We start from the raw sequence: 22,434 nt of genomic DNA, 5'->3' as shown, positions 1-22,434 counted from the left end.
CTATGTACTAATCTTCGGCTTCTAAAATGATCTCCTGTTCTGTTAACCGTGACTATTAAGCTTACAATAGACAGGCTCTCAGGGGACTCCAGACACGGGACAGGATTTTGTTGTAGGTTTGGAAACTTGCCGTAGTTTGAGGGACTAGAAAGATCTGGCACCTTCTATTTGATTTTATAGGTTCAAATACCATTGGTGATCACTGGGTTTTGGCTTGCTGAATACATCAGTAACAGCAGGGTTTTGCTAACTTGAATACTCCATTTTAGGAGGAGAGAAGGGTTCAGCATTTCCACGGCCATTGTAGCTACTTTATTAACATGTTAAATAATAACCAAGGACTGTTGTAAAAACTCATCAGGTTTCCTAAGCTTTTTAAAACCATGCAAGTGTAATGCAGTCCAACTTCAAAGCAGCTGCTGTAGCCGTTGTCCCCATCATCTGGCTCGTTCAGTCTCCCGATGAAATTCGTGCAGCTGCTGGAGTTCAGATACCTGGTACTGACGGCTTTTAAGGCACCATAAGCACTCATTAGTTTGCCTGCTTTTTGTGACTACTTAACGAATAGTTTTGAAATTACGTCTTTTTTATCTCACTGCATTAGACCTGCCTAGAAGATTTGCTTAGAAAAAGTGTTTTTGAGGTAAAATAGGGCTGAAGTTAAAAGCCCCACCTTGAAACTGCTATCCCAAAGATTAGGATTCTGACATCTGTAAATAGGTAGTAACTACTTCATTGTCTCATAGCAGCTACGTGTACCAGCCCAGCATCTTTTCCAAGGGGACAGGGGGTATCAGTTGTACTGAAGTGCTCTCTGAATGTGAAACTAGAGAATACCGAAGTTTTCCTCTTCGAGTCTATTTGATCACACAAATGACTCCTAGCCACATAGGTGTGCAAACATGCCTGGAAAGCTCCAACTACAATGCCATCTTCTGAGGGACTCGGTGTTCACACGGAGCAGAAGCTGCAGCCTGCTGGTTTGGGGGGAAGATGAGGGTTCAGGCTGGGGGCTGTTATCCACAGAAGCCCTGAGGGCCCTGGTGCTGGCTCCAGGTCACCCTGTTTTGTAAGACTGGCCAGAGCGGTTTAGGAAGGGATTCCTGAATTCCTGGGGTTCCAGTTCCCGTCAGCTCAGATGCATTTCTCAAATCTGCAGTCTGTCACAGCACAAGGGCTAGGCCTGTAAGTAGTGTGTTCGTTTCACTGCCTTCCATCCGGTGTCAGGCTTTATTCTACCTTTTCATCTGAAGCAGTACCTAGTTTTGGTTACATCAAATGAAACCCTTCAATATTTTTACTGTCTTTTGGAGTTTGAATAAACTAACTAAAATAGTCTAATTAACAACTGGCCAAATCCTGTGGTCATTTTTTAAGACAATTTTCCTTCTTTTGTGGATTTCATCCAAACATATAGTTGAGCGATGCTGCCCTCAGTGCAACACAGGGCCTGGAGATCCTTTGTCCTCACAACAAACACTGTGCCCTTCCCAATATTGTTGTGCCCCCAAGGAAAACAAGATTATACCACGGTGTGGCTAAGTTCCCATTTAAATTCCCCTTTATAGTCAATAATACTACAACGACTTTTTTTTTTTTTTTTTTTTTTTTTTAGAGAGAACGAGAGTGAGTGGCCAGCTGGGGTGGAGGTGGGGGTGGAGGGGCAGAGGGAGAGAGAGAATCTTAAGCAGGCTTCATGCCCAGGGCAGAGCCTGATGCGGGGCTTGATCTCATGACCTGAGCTGAATCAAGAGTTGGAGGCTTAACCAACTGAGCCGCCCAGGTGCCCCTAGTGTAGTATCAACTTTTATGGTGACAGATGGTAACTAGATTTATTGTGGTTGCCATTTTGTATTATATATAAATATCACATCACATGTTGTACCCCTGAAACTAATACAATATTTTATGTCCATTGTTCTTCAGTTTTGTTTTTTTTTTTTTAAAGATTTTATTTATTTATTTGACAGAGAGAGAGACAGCCAGCGAGAGAGGGAACACAAGCAGGGGGAGTGGGAGAGGAAGAAGCAGGCTCATAGCGGAGGAGCCTGATGTGGGGCTCGATCCCAAAATGCTGGGATCACGCCCTGAGCCGAAGGCAGACGCTGAACCGCTGTGCCACCCAGGCGCCCCTGTTCTTCAGTTTTTTAAAACTATAAATTAAAAAATGATAAAATAATAGATTCCCTTTGATCCATGGTTCAGAAAATGTCCCCTTTGTCACACCTAACTCTATAGCACTGTCTTGTCCCTAGGTAAGTGAACGGTCTGATGATAGGGCCAACATTTGAAGACAAATATCTTCTATCTCACTGTCTTCTGATGGCTTATATAGGCCATTGTCTAGATGCTCTGAAAGTCGGATGTGCTTATGGCCATTGTGTGTATGTATCTGGTGGTATATTACTCTTTTTTGCTTTCTGTTTAGGACCAGGAAGAAAACAAAGGAGCAACAAGCTGGCCTGAATTCTACATTGATCAGCTGAATTCCATGGCTGCTGTAGGTATACTTTCTGTTCAGTGGCACACAGCTTAAAATGCAAATTTAGCACACAACTGCAGAATCAGTTCACTTGAGGAAGAACTACCAAACGTCATTATCTTTCAAACTCCAATCCAAACACTCTACTTGGCAAAATGATTTTTTCCAGTATGTCTTACATAAAATCAGCACACACTAAAATATACATGAGTTTAATGTTATAAGAGGAAATGTAATCTTAAATCTGGCTTATGTTCAGCTTTAACTTGCAATTGCTCTTACCAGTCATTTGGAGCGTTGTTATGGCAGTACCGTTCTACAAGTTAATACTATTTTGAAATAATACAATGAAACTATTCCTTCACTGTTAGCCTCCCATTCTCCTTTTCACCTAGGACTTGCTTAGTTCCTGGATTCTTGATTTTACAGGGCAGCCAGGTGCTCTTTTACTCCTATAAATAACAAAGGGAGTTTATGGAATAAGTGGTAAATAAAAGACATAATAGTTATGCTGAGATGTCCTTGGGAAATCTTTGCTTACGTAATTGCTTAAAATGTATTTTCAGTGCCTAAAATATGCATTGTGATCACATGGGTTTCTGTGAATGTCAGCATTCTGAGCACCTTGACGGGCACCTATTGATCCAGCTAAAATATGCAGTGGAAAACAAGTCATCAGCCTTTGAGCCTTAGTAACTAAAGTCCTATTCATGTAGATAAAAATTGGCGATTGCCCCTGGTGCAGCAGTCTTTGCCTCTGTGGGTACGCTCATTATTTTAAGATCACTCTGTTAGATTCAACTTTGAGTTTATAATACCCAAGCAAGATGGTAGCTTCCATAATAAATACTTTTCTCTACCTCTTCCTCTTCTTCCTTCCCCAGGTCCTTTTTGGTGAATTAGCTGCTTAACACTTAAGGCAAACATTTTTTTAAAAAACATTGTCTAGTATTTTGCTGCTGCTGCAAAAGTTAAAAATTGATTAGAGTATGTGAGTCACTCACACTTTTACTAAACTTTCAGAAACGTTGGCTTTTAGTAACTTCCTCTTTTCTAGCTTTTTCTTTGAAGATGCTTCTTCTGCTGTTCCACAATGAATAATAAACAGCCTAGTAAATGTGGACAGGACTGTATAAATTATAGAAGAAAGTGCATAAGCTTTTGCCCTGGGGATTTCTAGTCTAAAAGCACCGCAGAAAATAGCATCCAAAGCCTCCTTGTACAAGGCATCCTACACAATGGCAAAGATGAGAAAAGGGTGATCTCAGCATTTGTATGAATACGTTAGCAAAGTGTGGGGCTTGTGACGACCATCAGGGATTTTTCTATGGACAGCCTAAGCAATAATAACTTAGAGCCATTTACATTTCCTGCGTGTGAAGGTTAAGTTCTCAATTCTTGTTCCTGGCTGTTAGGGGGAAAAAAAGCTGCGGGGCAGGCCATCTCTCTTTCTAATTAAGTCAGCATTGTTTGATGTTACAAGGGAAGTTGCCTCTTCGTTAATGAATTCACTTCTATAAATGGAGAAGTGCTAAATACTATGGCATTTTCTTTTCATCAAATTTTGGGAGCAGTTAGGTTAATTTGTCCTTTAGTGACTTAACCCCTGCCTTGTATAGAGTCAGCCTGGCTCATTTCCTGCACAGGACGGTCTGCAATGTGCCAGTGTGAGGCACTTCTTTACGAGTCTCCTTTCTCCTTCGGCCAGCATCTTGGACACCCCCGTGCTGCATTCATGAGTCATCTACATTTTAATTATATTTGCTTCCTCATCCGAAATCCTTTCCAGGAGTATCTCAAGGCAATTAAATTGTCAGTCACTCAGCTATTCTCTGTGTTTAGCACCTAACAAAGCTTCCAATGCTCCTTTAAGGACAGAGCTGGCCTCTTTCTGGGGTTAACGGTGAAATGCAGTAACAACTCCAGAGTTAAGGAGACCTCAGAACTCCTGCATGTGTAAAGAACAAGGAGGTCTGATGAGACCAAAAACCTATGCTGAATTTTTTGTTGTTCTCACCAAATCGGTTACCCTGTCCTGTTGTTTGGGCTGATCTCTCTGCTCACTGCCTTGGAGGTTTCCCCGTGTCACACAGCACAGAGCCCGGGACATTGTCTCCAGGGACTGGAAAGACCTACAGTTCCTCCACATCCTTTCCTGGCCGGCAGGTCAGCTTGCGCTCTCTAGCTCAGGGATCTGTCGAGGGGCGTCTGTCCACATTGTTCTCGTCCTTTGTGTTCAGCATCATGAGCCACCACTGCTCCTGAGCGTGGAGCATGTGACAGGCAGTGTAACAGGCACTTTACGTGTTGTTTTAAATCCTTCCCAGCACCCCGTGCTAGAAGTGCTGTTCATAGATAAGGAGTCTGGGACTTGGAGAAAGGTTACCTTGCCCAAGGTCATCTAATTAGGAGCAGTAGAGCTGGAATTTAAACCTATCAGTCTGAGCTCAAAGATTCCATTCTAATTTGTCTCTCACTCAGTTTTTAAAACCCTTTGGCAAGTGAAAGAGGCCTGGTCATCCCACCCCCAACTCCCGACTTTCCTGAGGTGGGGCAGGCCTCTCTTTTCTTTACTGCCTCCAGAGTCTGATGCGCAGTCCAGGTTGAGAACTGCGGCACTCAGTGGTCTGTGAAGCCATTAGTGGAACAAGTTCAGTTACTTTACTAAGCTGCTTAACAAGAATGCTTTGTTCGTTAAAGGACCCCGGAGTGATCTGTTAGCTTTTAAAGAGTAAAAAACAGTATAATAAAAAAGTACAGCCCAACGGGTTCGAGAAGGACCTGGGCTTCCTTTGCATGTGGCTTCTCCGTGTGCTCTCAGGGAGGAAGAAGAATGTAAGGGGAAGTTCAGTGTGCTTAGCTGACTGGCTTATTGATTTCACACCAGTGAAATGTTTCAAATAGGAGCTTAGCTCCAGACTCCCAGACAGGAGTGATTTCTGTGCCCACTTTCTCTCTCTCTCTCTCTCTCTCTCTCTCTCTCTCAGACCTGCATGTCCAGTGTGCACCTTAGTAGCTTTTATCAGAAGATGCTCTGCCAGGAGACACTTTGTCCTTGGCCCGCGTCTCAGGTGAGCGGGTATTTGCTAAGTGCATAGAGCGCCCAAGGAGGCCACCGCAAGCCTGGCCTATATATGCCGAGGTGCATACTGGATGGTTGGCCTAGCAGCTATCTTTAGAAAGATAGGCGTGTCTCCTTTTTCTGCAAAAGCTGCAAATCAAGGCTTCTTCCTGAATGTAAAGCTTGAAAACTTTAAACTTCATATAATTATTTTTATTTTGAAAAGTCACATTAGAATATCACGTTCATCTGCATATCCTCAGTTTTCTCAGTAAAACAAACACAATCTTTGATTCAAATCTAATTGTATCACATACATAAGAGTGTGTTGCCTCTATTTTGAAAGGAAGGTAATGTCCTTACACTGGGAAAGGAAATTCTAATTCAATTTTCTTGACTTTCCGTAACTCTCCCAGCTCCACTAGCGAAAGACTTAATGTAGTCCGTCTTTATTCAGATGGTCCACCCTCCCCAACGTTGTTAAAAGAATAAATACGTACATCCTTCTTTGGCCTTAGTGAGCCTGAATAAGAAATGTGTGTCTTTAATTGGCGTATAGTTTTGTGGGATTAAGCTTAGGAACAAGCAGTGATGTTTGTGAATGGCTTGGTTCTGAGCTGCAGATTCAAAGAGAATGCTTCAGAGTCTGACTGAGTTCAGCTGTGCCATAGGAGATTCAACATACTTGGCTGGATTTGGGCTGAATTTTCCAGGGAATGGGTCTCACAGAGCCGTGAAGAAATTTATTTCTGCACACAGCTTCTTCCCCTACTGTCCTCTGGTCACAGCTGTCCAGGCGCATCACCAACAAGAGGACTGTGTCAGCAGAAACAATAACACATTTGAAAAATAAGACTTTACCGATTTTTATTTCAGTTGCCTTAAATGATACTGATATATTTCTTTGTTTGGTGCTTTAACCTTCCTAATTGTGAAGTCAAATTTAGGTTTTAGTTAACATGTAGTTACTTAATACTGATACTATGAACTTGAAAAGATGAAGTAAAGTCACCCTTTGATGATTTACGGTCCTGAAAGAAAGGGGGAGACTGGATCATTGAGACACAGGGATAAGAACCAAACTTTTTTTTTTCTTTTTCCCCAATACCCCAGTCTTTTTTCCAGCCATGCATTTTATCAGAATTGGTAGCAGGTAAGGAGACTGAGATGAGAATAGCACGCGTTCAGAATAGGATGATGGCAAGGGACCAGTGGTTCTGTGGGTGGAGGCCCCTGAGGCCATTAAGACTTGAGGATACTTTCAGTGCAACTAGGTGATCATGGGCTCAAATGAATGGAAAAGACTTTTTCACAAATGTAAACCATACTAACATCCATGACTGTAATGTCAGCTGAGATCTGCTTTCTTAGAGCGTTCTTTTTCAGAGTACGGCCCGTAGACCTGTAGCATGAGCACTGCGTGGAAACTAGTCAGAAATGCAACATCGTGGTCTTTACTCCAGACTTGCCAAATCAGAACCCTCATTTTAACAAGATCCCCAGGAGATTCGTGCCCACATTAAAGTTCGGGAAGCGCTGCCTAACAGATCCCTGGGTAGGGAGGGTGTAAGCACCACCCCATCCCTCACACACACACTCCACAGCCTAATTTCCAAACGATGTTGAATCATTTCTAAAACTTAAGTATTTACTCTGAAGGAATTGTCCATCTTAGTATCACGTCTGATTTGATTGTTCTTGTTAAATAATTTGATGTAACACAAAGTGTAAAAGATTCTACTTTTCTGCTTAAGGATTACACAAACTGCCTTGGTGTGATAGTGTGATAATGTTATTAACTTTAGTTGCCAGAATGCTGTGTTTAACTGCAGATCCAATCCTCTTTCTATCAAATATAAATAGTAATATCTTCATCAGAGTGTAGTTATAGAGTAGTTATACAACTATAGCTGGACAAGTTAATCTCTACTGAAGATTTCTAAACATTTCTTAAAGCCGTATCTAAATTTTGAAAGAACTTTCAGTAGAGATAACAAATCTGGGATTCTTAGTACTTTTGCTCTGTATTTTGGTTTTATAATAATTGTAGTCATAGATTTTTGATTGCTTATTTGTATTAAAAGTGATAATAGCATGTAATCTGTGGACTTGTCTTGCTTGTACCCTAATTAAATCATAGAATTAAGAGGTAACTTCAGTTTTCTTTGCATAGAGAAAATCTCTCCTGGCTTTGGAGAAGGAAGAGGAAGAAGAGAGAAGTAAAACTATAGAGAGTTTGAAGACAGCACTAAGGACAAAACCAATGAGGTAATTCTTTCCTGGGTAGCATGTATTACTTTCTCTCTCTCTTTCTCTCTCTCTTTTTTTTCTATCCTTTCTTTCTTCCTTCTTTCCTACCCTACTTTCTTCTTTTTTCTGCAATAGCTAAACTTTCAAGGAAGTCTTAAATTAAAAGCATTCACTTGAACCATGGATGAAATACTTAAATCATAGAACATTCAATAAATTGATTTTCTTCTATTAAAAGATATGCAGACAGCTATTAAAATGGCTAAATTTTAAAAAGACAGAGACTAGCAAGTGTTGTTGCTGATGTGGAGAAATTGCAACCCTTGCACATTGCTGGTGGGAATGTAAAATGGTGCAACCGCTTCGGAAAACAGTTGGACAGTTCCTCAGAATGTTAAACACAGTGTTGCCCTATCATCTGTCAATTCTTCTCGATATATAGCCGAGGGAACAGGAACGTTCATGTTAACAGTATTCATAATGACCAAAAAGTGGAAACAACCCAAATTCTATCAGCGAATGAATGGATAAATAGAATGTGATATATCCATACAATGAATTATTATTCGGCCCTAAAAAGGAATAGACTATTGATACATGCTACAACATGATGAGCCTTGAAAATATTTATGCAAAGCGAAAGAAGCCAGATAAAAAAAGACAACATATTGCATGATCCCATTTATATAAAATGTCCAGAAAAGACCAATCCATACAGACAGAAAGATTAGTGGTTGCTTAGGGTTGGGGTGGGGGAAATGGTCTTTTGGGGATGACTAGAGTGTTCTGAAATCAGATGATGTCGGTGGTTGCACAGCTCTGTGAATATCACTGAATTGTACATTTGAAAGTATGAATTTTATGACATATGAGTTATATCTCAATAAAGCTGTTACTTAAAAAAGATGGGCAGTCACTCTCCACTGTGTGTCTCCCACACCTTCATTTTCCTTTCATTAGTCTTTAAGGTTTGATGGGATGTTGGGGTGCTTACAGGTACATTTCATTAACACAGGAGCTATGAATGAAGCCAACTGATTTAACCAGCTGGGCTATATCTGCATTGTGTGACTGCATGAAATGGCTGGAAAATAAAGATTTCCTTTTTTTTATTTGACTATAAAATGCTAACTAAGAAAAATCTATTGATTTATCAAAAATTCTATACAGTTGTATGACAGAGATTTTTTAGCCAGCCCTAACTACATCAGTATTTCCCTATTTGTGTGTGTTTTGCATTCTCAGATGTATCCAAGACTAAGTAAGTCTGGAAGTTTCTGGAGTAGTAATATAAACAAGTTATGTTACTTCTGAAATACTCAGAGCTTCACACGTATATATGCATCATGAATTATTCTCATTGATCAACTTTACAGTAAAAAAGTGCCATAGATATCAATTAACATGCAGTAACAAAGGCTTGCTTTTGTTTTGTTTTAGCAATTTAGCTTAAGGATGCTCTTTGACTTTCATTGATATAGGTCAGTGGTCAACATAAAGGTGCTTAGGGGCTGGATGCTATAATAACATAGGATCAGCAGATGACTTTAGCTTAAGACACATATTCTGTGTGTCTTCTTGTTCCTGATTTACTGCGGTTGTGTGATCTGTTCATTGGTTCTTTGTATTGGTTGAGATTTGTTTATCTCATAGAGATAATTTCACATTTCTGGTAGACCTGACCATTGGGTTTGTGCCGAGGAAGAGGTCAGGAATTAAGAAGACTTCATCCACGTAGGTCTTTGGTACTTCAGGAAATACATCTTCCTTTCTCCTGCTCCTGCAAAACTTATCCATTAAGGGCTGTTAGAGAATTCCAAAGAGACCTAAGTCTGATCTATTTTAACCTTCTTCTCCTACCAGGTTTGTAACCAGATTCATTGACTTGGATGGCCTGTCATGTATTCTCAACTTTCTAAAGACCATGGACTACGAGACCTCAGAGTCTCGAATACATACCTCTCTCATTGGCTGTATAAAGGCACTAATGAACAACTCTCAAGGTCGGGCTCACGTCCTAGCTCACTCTGAGAGTATTAATGTGATTGCTCAGAGTCTGAGCACAGAGAACATTAAAACGAAGGTGGCCGTACTGGAAATCTTGGGCGCCGTGTGTCTGGTTCCTGGGGGCCACAAGAAGGTTCTACAGGCCATGCTGCACTACCAGAAGTACGCCAGCGAAAGAACCCGATTTCAGGTGGGCACGCTCGCTCTTCACTTTCTCATCTACCCCTTCTGACAGGTGCTTTCCTGGCCCCAAAGGGGGAACATAACTTGAGATTTCCCTCTGTGGTGATGACTCTTCAAGTATTTCCTTCCTCTTGGGTTTTAGTACCAGAATAAAATATGCTTTCCATAGTTGATCAACCTGGGATTTTAGATTTACTGAACTTGAAAATGTGGCCCTGCTTCCTGCACATGATAGAGCACATATCTTTTGAGTCCACTAAATGCAGTGTTCCCTGAAAATTTTACAGGTTACCATTCTTGATTTAGTATCAGTATGAACAGTGAGATTATGTCACCATATTTATACCCAAATATAAAAAGCAAGCCAGGTCAATAAAGCACAGTCTTTTGTACTTTATATACATGTATAAATGAACATAGGTGATGTAGGAATTTTGAAAGTAGAATTTTTTGAAGTAATTTTAAGAGAAATAAAAGGTGGCTTTCTATGGATCCATGTAGTTCTGACTAAACATAAGATTTAAAAAGTTTACTTCTGAGTATAAAAATTAATAAAATGAGTATAAGATTAGTGATGATTCAGTCCTTTGTTTTTATGTTTGTATCCTTGGTAGACGTTAATTAATGACTTGGATAAAAGCACAGGGCGGTATCGAGATGAAGTGAGTCTCAAGACTGCCATCATGTCCTTCATCAATGCAGTGCTAAGCCAAGGCGCAGGAGTGGTAAGAACCTTCTGTACTACTCTTGAAAACATGTATCATTAAAGAATAATCTTTTTAAAGAAGACTTCTATGTAGTCCAAAAAGCATAAATATGTATTTTATCACCCTTTCACTTTCAGGAAAGTTTGGACTTTAGACTTCATCTTCGCTATGAATTTCTGATGTTAGGAATTCAGCCTGTAATAGATAAATTAAGGGAACATGAAAATTCAACATTAGATAGGTAAGTCAGACTGTTGTCATCTGAGATAGTTCATGCTTTCTCCGTGTACGTAGTGCCTGTGAATTGCATGTGACCTTTCTGTACCATAAGGAGCTGGCCCCTGAATATTATTAGTTCAGCAAATGGTGCTTTTATATTAAGACTTTGTCGGTGAAAGGAGCAGCACATTGTACAGAGAACTTGATGCGGGTTGTGGCATCAGACTGAATCGACGTCCTTGTCCTACCTCTTAACTTGCTATGTATTCTGGTCAAGTTAGTCAATTTTTCTGAATCTTACTGTTTTTTTTTTCCCCCAAGAAATAATGATAACAATGATGATAATGACGACCACTTTCTTTTATGGGCTGTTATTTGAAGATTGACTATAAAACATGGAATCACTTGGCACCTTTGATAGGCATTCTGTGAATGTGAATTTTCATTCTTATTCATTTGCTCTTGCTTATAATCATTTTACTATTTCTAAGATATCCACTAGCTTTCAGATCTTTCCTTGTACCGCTCTTCTCCCTCATTCATGCACTCTGACATGCTCTTCTCCTTGGCGGTCTGTGAACATGTCAAAATACTCTTGCCTCAGGGCCTTTGCACTTGCTATTTTCTTAGCATTAAAAGATCTTCCCACAGATGTCCAAATTGCTTATTCCCGTCTTCCCTTCATAGAGAACTTTTCCAGCCAGTGTGTGTACACAACTCACCTCACCTCCCATCATTCTCTTTTCCCTTTACGCTGATGTATTTGTCTTCATAGAACTTACCATCCCGTGTCTAGAATACGTAGTAGGGGTTCAATAAATACTTGAATGAATAAGTGAATGGCATGAATATTTCTTTTGTGGCCTTAGTTCATCAGTCAGGCAAATGTAGATATAGGGGCTTGTTTTTTCCATAAAGGGAGTCTGTGAGCAGAATCTGGACTTGATTGTTTTTGAATTTGACAAATATTTATTAATTGTGTGCTATGTACTAGGCATCCAGGCTTTTAAGTTTGTCTCTTATTGTGATCTCATTTCAGTCAGAGTATGTCTTTTTCCTTAGAACATAGTTAAGCAAAGGCATTCAAATTTTGTCGTCTTATTTCTTTTAGAAAAATCTCTGAATATACAAGAAAGGCCTTAGTATTAATGTCCTGATTCCCACGTGCTTGTGTTTATAAGATGTTCTACTTTTAATAGCTTCTCTTTTATTGGATTTCAGGCATTTAGATTTTTTTGAAATGCTCCGAAATGAAGATGAACTAGAATTTGCCAAAAGATTTGAACTGGTAGGTATCATCACAGTTATTCGGGTTTAACTCATCAACTCATGGAATTTCCCTGTTGTAACGAGTGTCGAGTTGGCATGGACTAGGTATAACCTGCTATCTAAGTGGCAGGATTAGCTTTGTTTCCTTTGGATTTGCTTACCTTGCATTGCAGGTATTGAGGATTTTGGGTATTTGACTTAGATTTCTTTTTCTTATGGAATAGGTTCACATAGACACAAAAAGTGCGACTCAGATGTTTGAGCTGACCAGGAAGAGGCTGACCCATAGTGAAGCTTACCCTCACTTCATGTCCATCCTGCACCACTGCCTCCAAATGCCTTGTGAGTGTGCTTGTGACTTACATGTGTGTTTTTGAATGTTTGGATGTCATCCAAAGGGCTTTGCCTTCTGAGCAGTGCTGATTAGGTTGGGTGCACACCAGGGATTCCAAACCTTAGTTTTGTGACAGTCCAAAGTGTCTCCACACAGCTCAAGGGGTATTGTGACATTCCAAAACTGAATTGAATTATAACCTACTTTGATTTTAAAAATAAATATATGCCTTGCAACACATTTCGAAAGGGGTAGAAAGTGCCTCTCAATCACGTAAGTGATCATTGCATGTCAGAATTCCAGAAACTTTGGAAGTGTTTGTGCAGATGTTGTAAACATGTCTGGTTCTGTGGCTCTGGAGGGTGACCACTATTGAAAAATATTCATCCTAGTTTAGAAACAACTTGAAGTATTTTTCCACCATTCTTTTCTTTTTTAGACAAGAGAAGTGGCAACACCGTTCAGTACTGGCTACTACTAGATAGAATTATACAGCAAATAGTTATTCAGAATGACAAAGGACAGGACCCCGACACCACACCTTTGGAAAACTTTAACATTAAGAATGTCGTACGAATGTAAGTGTCTTATTTTTTGGTCTATGAGATAATAGTCACCATGTAAGACATTTATTTTTATCCTACTTTAAAATAGCTGGGAGAACTGAAATGTTCTAGATGTCAAATATGAGTTCCTATATATACATATGTAATATATCTGAGTAACATCCGGGTTTAAATGGGTTTCAAGCATACCGAGGGTTTTCTGTGCAGTGGACTATTTTTGTACCTAGAGAGCATGCATTTTGCCAGTGGGCCTTTTACGTTTTTTGTAATGAATACTCCTTTAACTATTATACAGGTTGGTTAATGAAAATGAAGTTAAACAGTGGAAAGAACAAGCAGAAAAGATGAGAAAAGGTAAATAATGAGGCCCCGACAAGAAAAGAGGCTGTATTACTGGTTATTGGGCAACTCTGCTCTCTGTATATTTTAGAAATTTGCGCTGATACTTCTTACTGTCTTTAGTGCATCAAACAGTCTTTCCTTTTCTATGTCTTTAGGGTATTTTTGCCCTGTTTTCTCTTGAATCGAGCTATTTTAGTTGTCACGCTGATTGCCAAATATTTTATCCTTTTATTATAATTATGTAAATTTTTTGAGAAGAGATTGTAGCATTTGCTGTTTGGTATACATTGATTCAAATTTTCCTAACTACTACTCCTTCCAGACCTCCCCCCACCCCATAACTGTTAAGTCACACTAGGTTTTAAGAAATGTAATAAAGAAAACCAGGGATGACCCAGAATTTTAGAACCCAGGCCGCTTGGTTTCAGCAGCCCCATTCACCACATGACCTTAATTTGGCACCAGTTATAAAAAGAAAAATCATGTAGAAAATCACTGACCATTGTAGATATATACATTATGAGATATTCATAGACCAGCTCTTGGTGAGTATTTGAATATGCCTTTGGTATTAACTCTCAGCATCAAATGCCGGGAGGGTCATTTGTGCCCATTACTGTGCCAACCACTCAGAGAATGGACATAAGTTGCCCCACTTCCTTCAAAATACTAGCAACTAAAGTTCGCCGTTTTGTAAAAACAGTCCTATTCCTGGCCTCTGCTCTTTCACTATGCTGGTTAATTGACTTCCTTTTCCTTGTCCAAGTTATTTAGCCACAGCCAATGAAACACAATAGCACTCACCCCGATATTTAGTGTGTTGAAAAGAGGGTTCAAGAGATGCCAAAGTATTTCCTTTTCCCTCATCACATTTGTCCTTTTCTGTTGAGCAGAAAAGCAGGGCCACCACTGATAGCAGAAAATACCAAATGTGAAGTACGCTTATGTTACAGGTTCCCCACATGAATTCAGAGTGCTCTCACATAAGTGAGGTTGCCACATACCTTTTTATTAATAGGTTCTAGAAACTGCTATAGAAGGAAGAGAAACACTGACTAAAAGGTTGGGGTAAAGAGAGATTATAACGAAGAGAAAATGGTCGGGTAGTACTTTAGGGGTACACTCTAGAGCATGGGGATTCAGGGGTATAAACTGAGGACAGTTCATAGGATGGGAGCTTTGGAGTCATTCAGTCATTTGTTCAGTGGATGCTTGTCTAATGCCTGTGTGTGTCAGGCACTGTCCTGGGCTCTGGGAGCACTACACAGGTGACTCCCTGTGTAGGCAGTCATGTCCTCTTCTCCACGCTCCTCCTCTGTAAGATGCAGATTACACCCAACTCACAGGGTTCTTGCAGAGATTAAATGACAAAACTAATGTAAAGACTCTACCATAGTGCCTGGCACATACGGTTGCACAGTAAATGTTAGGGACTGGGGTAGGATTTAGGCGGCTGAGGTGGTACTAGAGATAATGGCCAAGGTCAGTGAGGTCACGGGGGTGTATAAGAAAGGAGATACTGTAGATAAAATTAATTCTTTTCCGAAAGCTTCAAGTAGCAAGGCTCTATTAAAGAGGTCACACGTTGATGAATCAGAGGGTGGAGGCTGTGAGGAGATGGGAAGTTCTTTGGACCTGAAAGGTGGAGATAAATGGATGTCCACTGTGGAGAGAATCCTTTCGGCAGCAGCTTCACAGACCTGGTGTTACATCAGAATCATCTAAGGGGCATTTGAAAACAAATTCCTAAGCCCTGTCCTCCTGACCCATAGAACAGACTCCCAGAATGTTAAAATCTCTCAGGTGGTTCTGAGGCACAGCTGGATTTGTCAGAGCTTCATGACCAGTGATAAGGGGCGAGCCTTACAATTGTGGAAGAGGAATGAAGTGGAGATAGAAGAAGGAAAATGGGGTGCAGTGAGGTCATTTTTGGACACATCTCTGAAGAAGTCAGGGACGCATTTGCAGAGTGGTAGAAGTGGGTTGGTCGTTATCCTAACCTCAAGGCTTTTAGTGGCTTGAACTCTTCTCTGTGAACTGATTTGGGGGGATTCAAAGTAAGAGATGGAGAAAGCAAAAATTTAAATGTGTTATCAGATTCAGAAAGAGAGACCAATTCTTTGTAGCTCTGCCCCAGTAGATTATATCTCTAGTGGGTTTACTAAATAAAAAGAGTAAGAATTGGGGCCAAGTATTTGAAATAAAAATCTGCAGCCTAAACTTCATTAGTCCTCTTTCTCAAAGCCCCTCACTCCTGTGAGGGCTGCAATCAGCAGGCATATTGGCAATGTAAATAAGCATTAGGCTAAATTGGATGCCTTGTTCCATTAGGGCAGGATTGGGAAAATCAGTAAAACTACAGTGGAGAGCTAATATTTTTCTCCCCAGATTATGATGATTCTTGTGCTCTGCCCTTAGGGTTTTTAATGCTAAGATGATAACATTTGCTTTCACAAGTTTTAAGAATTATTTGTCAGAAGCATGAAATACTTCAAGTCCAAGTAGCCTTCTGAGAGGAGAATGGGAGAGGGGACTCCGTCCGTGTTGGGACAGATGCGGTCTGGCATCAGCATCTCACAGAGCAAGATCCTCCCTTTCAGCCCTGTGCTCGTTGGACGCGAGCCAGCAACCTAGCTAATAAACAATGGCTTCTCTGGTTCTCATTTCTAATTTGTGAAAAGAGGCCCTTTTAATACTCGTTTTCCCTAGAGTGGGTAAAGGGCCATTTTTATGACAGGATCCTGAAGTAAATACCACAGGCACCATTCTCCCCACAAATAGGTGCTCACACTTGTGTCCATCTTCTGCACTGTGACTTCAGGGTCTCTTCTGTATTTTACAAAATGTAGCTAATAACATTGTTCATCTAAGGACCCCTCCAAGCACGAACACCACCGAGCCCGCAAGTCGCTCCCTTTGAGGGAGCGGAGGAATAATATTTACCGAATAAAGAGCCTCACAATCATCCTCAGCCAATTTTCTGTTTAGAGAAAGCGCTTCAGCTTGGAAGAGTCCCCTGTTTTCATGTCCCGTTGTTTTCTTGTGTAGAGCACAATGAGTTACAACAGAAACTGGAAAAGAAGGAGCGCGAATGTGACGCCAAAACCCAAGAGAAGGAAGAGATGATGCAGACCTTAAATAAAATGAAGGAGAAACTCGAAAAGGAGACCAGCGAGCATAAGCAAGTCAAGCAGCAGGTGGCGGATCTCACGGCACAGCTCCACGAGCTCAGCAGGGTGAGGGCCGGGGCCACGGGCCGGGTCTTCCGTTCCTGGGCAGCTGCCGAGGCCTCACTCTCCCTGGAGCCCCTCACCTTGGCAGACGGCTTCTGCCTGGGAGAATAAAGCCTCATGATTTATCACAGCGGTTGTAAGAGTCACTCCCTCCACTATCATGTGGGCTAGGCAGCGGAGGCCGTGTCGGGGTGTGCGTGTTTAATACAGATCCTCCCGTCAGAGCAAAGCCAGTCACATTGACTTCTGAAAATGAAAACTGGTTTTGTGAAAGCCAGACCATGGTGTTACAAGAAGTGAGAGATAATGTGAATGAATGAGTGCTTTACAAGTAAGCACTGAGGTGCCAAATACAAAGGGCGGATTCAGTCGTCCATGAAGACCCTAAAGTCCATTTGATTTACTGCCCCTTTATCTTCTCAGAAATGTGAATTTCTCTATAACATATATTTTAGGCAAAGTTTCAGACTCTCAGAATCATCCGAAGACTTGACTTCTTCCACTGACCTTCTCTTGTCCTATTTTTTTTTTTACCTTTTCAGAGAGCTGTCTGTGCTTCAATCCCAGGTGGACCCTCCCCTGGAGCCCCAGGGGGGCCCTTTCCTTCCTCTGTACCGGGGTCCCTCCTTCCGCCGCCACCACCTCCACCCCTGCCAGGTGGAATGCTTCCTCCTCCGCCTCCTCCCCTTCCTCCAGGCGGCCCTCCTCCTCCCCCAGGGCCGCCTCCCTTAGGGGGCATCATGCCGCCTCCCGGAGCTCCACTGGGTCTGGCGCTCAAGAAGAAAAACATTCCCCAGCCCACCAATGCCCTGAAATCCTTCAACTGGTCTAAGCTGCCCGAGGTAAGCCATTTGTTCTCATTTTCCCTCTAATGGAGAGCATTAGCAGCTCACTATGTTGTCACTGACAAGGGAAACAGCCCTGGCTGTTAAATGATTCCATTTTCTGGTATGGACTCAGGTTCTCACTAGCTCAGATATTTACATGAGAAAGCTGAGATAAATGACATGTTGTTTGAAGCCAGCGCACTTTGAGCATCTGGTAGAATGAAAAACTGGGGACAGCAGCACTTTGAGGAAAAAAAATAAATAACCACGTCTGTTCTTTTTGTATATAACTGTAAACTCTAGCACTTATTGTTGTTTGCAGAATAAACTGGAAGGAACAGTATGGACTGAAATTGATGATACAAAAGTCTTCAAAATTCTAGATCTTGAAGACTTGGAAAGAACTTTCTCTGCTTACCAAAGACAGCAGGTAACATGTGCTCTCCAAGATGCTAAAAGAGTAAAAAAATCACGTCCTTGTGCACGGTCCCTGAGTCATCTGCCACCCCATGATGTGATAGGCATCTTAGTTCTAGGCTGTTGATGGAGCCTGCCCACCAGCGTGGTGTGTGCGTGTCCACGTGTGTCTAGGTGCCCGTCGTTATGTGTGTGAATGCGTGGCAGCTCATACCCTGGTGTGTGTTCAAGACTGGATCTCCATGGATGGAAGGAGTTCTGTATATTATTAGTACCACTTGTGCTTAGTCCAGATGGGTCACTGGGAGAAAATAGTACTAGGAGAGCTTCCTAACTTGTACTGTCCCCTCACGGGATTTGTTTCTCAAGCCATTTTAGTTTATCTGGCTTTTAAATATATATATCAAATGGTTATTATCAGAAGTGGACTGCCCTGAAGTAGATGGAGCCTTTTGAAGTGCAGACATTTGTAAATAACTGTAATTGAGCAGCTAGCTAGAACCCCAGAGAGGAGTTTTGACTGTGTGTCATGACCATGGTAGACTTCGAAATGGGGCTGGGAAGGCAAAACAGGTTGGTGGAAGGCACCGATACAGAGAGGACCAGAGAAGCTTCTGAAACATGAGCGAAGCATTTGTGATACTAGTGAGAATACTAGTGAAACTTGAGGGTTTCTGGTCCTCCGTGCTGATGTGGTCAGGTAGTGAACGTTACGCTGTAAGCCCCAGTCACATCTGGGTGGGACCTCTTACTCCTGCAGAGGACATCTTAGTAGATCTTCCTAACACTGGACCAGAAGAGGTCACAGCAAGGTGGCTGGGTACAGAGAATTTCAGAAGAACAAGGAGAAGGTGGAGTAGGGTCCCAGTCAGTCAGACACCTGGGAAGGACAGCATTGTGTCCTGGAGTGTGAGCAGAAAGATCCTTCAGCGTGACTGAAGAGTTGCTGCGGAGAGCGGAGCAGGCCTTACTAGGAACTCGTGGATGCCAGGCATCTGCACAGGGGCTTTCCTTGGGCTTTGCTGGGAGGCCTTTCATGCCTGCATGACTCATGCCGGGGGGGAGGTGGGGGGTGGGTATCCTCAGATGAGCTGCACACTTCCTAGTCTGCTTAGGCTGGGCCTGGTCCCCAAGAAAGAGTGCCTGAGAACAGAACGAGCAAGCACCAGGGAGAAGATGGACCGAGGCTGGGGAGAAGCAAAAGCTAACAGGTTTTTATTTCAGAACCTTTGGTGCATCCGAAATTGAAAAGAAAAGGTAGTGTATGCCTTTTAGCCAGAATATTTCACCAAGAGGGAAGGCTTCTCTGCAGTGCATTTTATGCCTATGTTAGTAAAGCACAAAAATGCAGGTGGCTGTCTGCTATGGTAGCATGACCCTAAAACAGGAGCCCTTAGCTGGGACCTCCCTCCCTCCCCCATGAGTATGAAGCAGTGGTATGCACAGAATAAAGGAAAACAAAGAAGAAGAAGGAAAGACATGTCCAGTAGAAAGCAAGACACTTTATCCAACGGACAAACAAAGGGTATGTTTTAAGGCCCTCATATGGCAGGGGCTTGGATCAGCCTCATTCCCGATTGGCTGAAATGGGCCTCCTCTCTCTGTCCCTCTCTGCTACCCAGGAAGGTGTTCTCTGGGCCTTGGCATGAAGTTGTAGGACATTGTAGCAAATTTCCTAGTAGATTCAAATGATCTTCTGACCTCACTACACATCCCATTGATTTCCGATTTCAGTTTTAGTCACTAATACTGGTCCATTTCTGGTTGCCTAAGGGGAAGGTTTGAGAATTCAGAAAAGCGAATTGAAGGGAGAACAGCAGTTATTCCAAATGAGGCTATTCCAGTCTGAGCATGTAGGCTGCATTTATTATGAAGGCAGGTGGCTAAAAGACCCAAGTTTACAAGAGTCGTAATTAACAGGCTTTCAGCAGAAGGTGCAGAAGGATGCTGCCAAAGTGCTCTGGGACGAATATGTGGACAGTCCTCAAGAGCTCTGGCAGACAGGGTTGCAGAAAGCCTAGCAGTTGGGTAATTGTCTCCTAGCAACCAATCGCTGTTTAAGTAATCAGTAGTCATTCCAGTCAGTATAGACCAGAACATTTCAGTTGTACTTAACACTAAGTAGACGGGTAAGTAGAATCATTTGTGACATTTTTGATAGCACTTTCTGGAAAAAAAAATTTCAACACACTTGGCTCAGCTTAATTGAAGTATGTTTCCCCTCTTGGTGCAGCAATTTGAGATGAGATTTTTAAACCATAGATATATTTCCCAAATGAAGGTACTTTGAGCTGTTTTATTGAGTTTATTGAATGTTGAGAGACCCAAAAAATCTAAAGGTGCAGAGATTCTAGTAGGAATATGTAGGACAGAGTAAAGGAAATGGGGTGCCTGTCATTGAGTGTTCCCTAGGCTCCTATCTAATGGCAACGTCTAAGACCCGTGCGTTTTCGTTTTAACCCTGGCAATGCACTGTGTAATTATCATCACACTTGAACTGCTCTCTTTTCCACTCCCAAATGAATACTGGGAGCCTATTTTTTTTCTATGGCATCTCCTCTTTCTTCCCTCCAGTTATAAAACCCTTGTTAGACGATCTGAACTTCAGCCAGTTGTTTGAACAAGTTAGTTTCTGAGAGAGGCAGAAGAACACACGAATACCATTACCTGCATGCCTGTAACAAGAACACGACACAGAGTAAGATTTTGAACAAAATCTCAGGTATGAGATTAGTATAATTTAGGTGAACACTGATTAATGATATTTAGGAGAGATTTTATATAAATATGTACATATACACAAAATACGCCTGATCTGAGAAATATTTCAGCATTAAAATCAAAACAGATATTTATAATGTCCGCTTTGTATATGAAATACTTCAAAGTTTGCAAATGTATTAAACTGTTACCCAGGCTTACAGTGTAACTTGGCAGTATAAAAGAGAGGACAGCAATCTGCAAACAACCATGATATAGACTAAAAAATGATAATATCAAGTATCTATTACATTTTTGGTGCTGAGTACAAAATGCACAGTCCCAATCTCATCAACCCCAAAATTTAATTCTCAAGGCGCTCTCATACTTACTTTTTCATTTAACCCTCACACTAGCTCTATGAGGTTTTATTCCTACCTCATTGATAATAGAAACATGGCTTAGAGTATATTCAGTGTCTGAACAGGTGGCACAGCCAGGTTACAAAGTGGCATAAGGTCTCAGGTTTGCTTTGTTCTTACGCGGTGGTCTCATTCATGGTGAAAGTCAGGCTTTGTAGAGGATTTTCTGTAATTCCAGTTTTAAGAATAAGAACATTTCTATTCAGGATTTTTTTTTCTCAGTGTGGATAGCAAAGGTGTGCAGAGCTGATTATGTAAGCTTATGTGCCACATGAAATGGAATTTAATAGCGTGCAGTTATTCCCCTGCTTACATTCCAGAAGTTCATTTGAAAGTCAATTTCTTGAATCTCAGAACCTCTCTTTGTTGTTGAAACTATATTATGTGTGATTTCCAGGTCAGCCACAAAAGACTTATTTTAATACATAATGTGCATTGCATAGTAGTACTGTTTCAGTTAAACAATATTCATTTTGGTTTTGTGGGAAATGTTGAGATGTTATGAATTCATTCTCCCTATCCATGCAGTTGGGTAGAGGAAAATGAATTTCCCATTTACCTAAAGGGAGTCATATCTTTGTAGCAATAAATTAACAGCTCATATCTCCATTCCTTCTCCCAGTTCTTTGCCTGAGGACACTCCTTCTTTATCAGCATATAATATAACATTTGAAAGCCTCTCTGCCCTGATTTAGGGAAAAAGGATAACTGTTATCCCAAGCTCCGGAATCTGACCTCTCCTGCTAATATGTAATAGACAAGTCATTCTTGGGCTCCCATTTGGAACATTCAATGCTACCTTCTGATTGTTTTGTTTTGTTTTAATATAAACGGTCCAAATAATTTTTCTTTCTTATTTTTACATTTTCATTATTCTGTAGATCTAGATTTCACAGTTGAAAAATTATGAATTAGGATATTTATTTCAATAATCTTGGCCCTTAGCCATGGCACATGAAGAAAGAAGAGAAAATTTTGAGTGATGGTTTTTCTTAAACCAAAGTATAAGGTAGAGGTTTTGTAATTGACTCCATGGTAAGAGTTAATTAAAGGCAAGGTTTTGTATAAATAGTATGTATTTATGTGAATAGTATGCATTTTCTAGAGGGATCCCTAGCTTTTATCAGATTTACAAAGGGACCTCAACCTCAAAAAGATTAAGAACCATTCAGGTAAAGATTATTATTTGTGAAGTGTTGAATCATTATGTCATTGCAGAACCTTATCTCTAAGAATCTATCAGCATTGGTTCCTGAAAATGCAAGTCCTAACTTTCTATTTACCAAGGCCCTACACCAAAAATCATCTGAAAAAATCAGACATCCTGTTAGGTAGAATATAGGTGATCCTGCGGTGCTTGGCCCAAACCAATTAGTGAGTGATTTAAAGTTTCAAAAAGAATGGTAACTTATTTG

At 41.1% G+C, this 22,434-nt stretch overlaps 1 protein-coding gene across 1 annotated transcript in view; it reads left to right on the top strand.

The window, feature by feature from the left end:
- Positions 1 to 22,434, top strand: part of DAAM1 (dishevelled associated activator of morphogenesis 1) — a 162,299-nt gene that overhangs the window by 106,043 nt on the left and 33,822 nt on the right. Inside the window, exons 4-15 of the mRNA XM_040641825.1 lie at positions 2,429 to 2,500; positions 7,717 to 7,811; positions 9,657 to 9,990; positions 10,598 to 10,708; positions 10,828 to 10,931; positions 12,131 to 12,197; positions 12,403 to 12,520; positions 12,952 to 13,090; positions 13,374 to 13,432; positions 16,469 to 16,656; positions 17,196 to 17,495; positions 17,803 to 17,910. Coding sequence (XP_040497759.1) covers positions 2,429 to 2,500; positions 7,717 to 7,811; positions 9,657 to 9,990; positions 10,598 to 10,708; positions 10,828 to 10,931; positions 12,131 to 12,197; positions 12,403 to 12,520; positions 12,952 to 13,090; positions 13,374 to 13,432; positions 16,469 to 16,656; positions 17,196 to 17,495; positions 17,803 to 17,910 — 1,695 coding nt within the window. The remainder of the gene's footprint in view (positions 1 to 2,428; positions 2,501 to 7,716; positions 7,812 to 9,656; positions 9,991 to 10,597; positions 10,709 to 10,827; positions 10,932 to 12,130; positions 12,198 to 12,402; positions 12,521 to 12,951; positions 13,091 to 13,373; positions 13,433 to 16,468; positions 16,657 to 17,195; positions 17,496 to 17,802; positions 17,911 to 22,434) is intronic.

This window comes from Ursus maritimus, unplaced genomic scaffold (genome assembly GCF_017311325.1).
Source record: "Ursus maritimus isolate PB19 unplaced genomic scaffold, ASM1731132v1 scaffold_25, whole genome shotgun sequence".
Classification (NCBI taxonomy): domain Eukaryota; kingdom Metazoa; phylum Chordata; class Mammalia; order Carnivora; family Ursidae; genus Ursus; species Ursus maritimus.
Note: the sequence above shows the minus strand (reverse complement) of the source record. Positions and strands in the feature narration are given on the sequence as shown.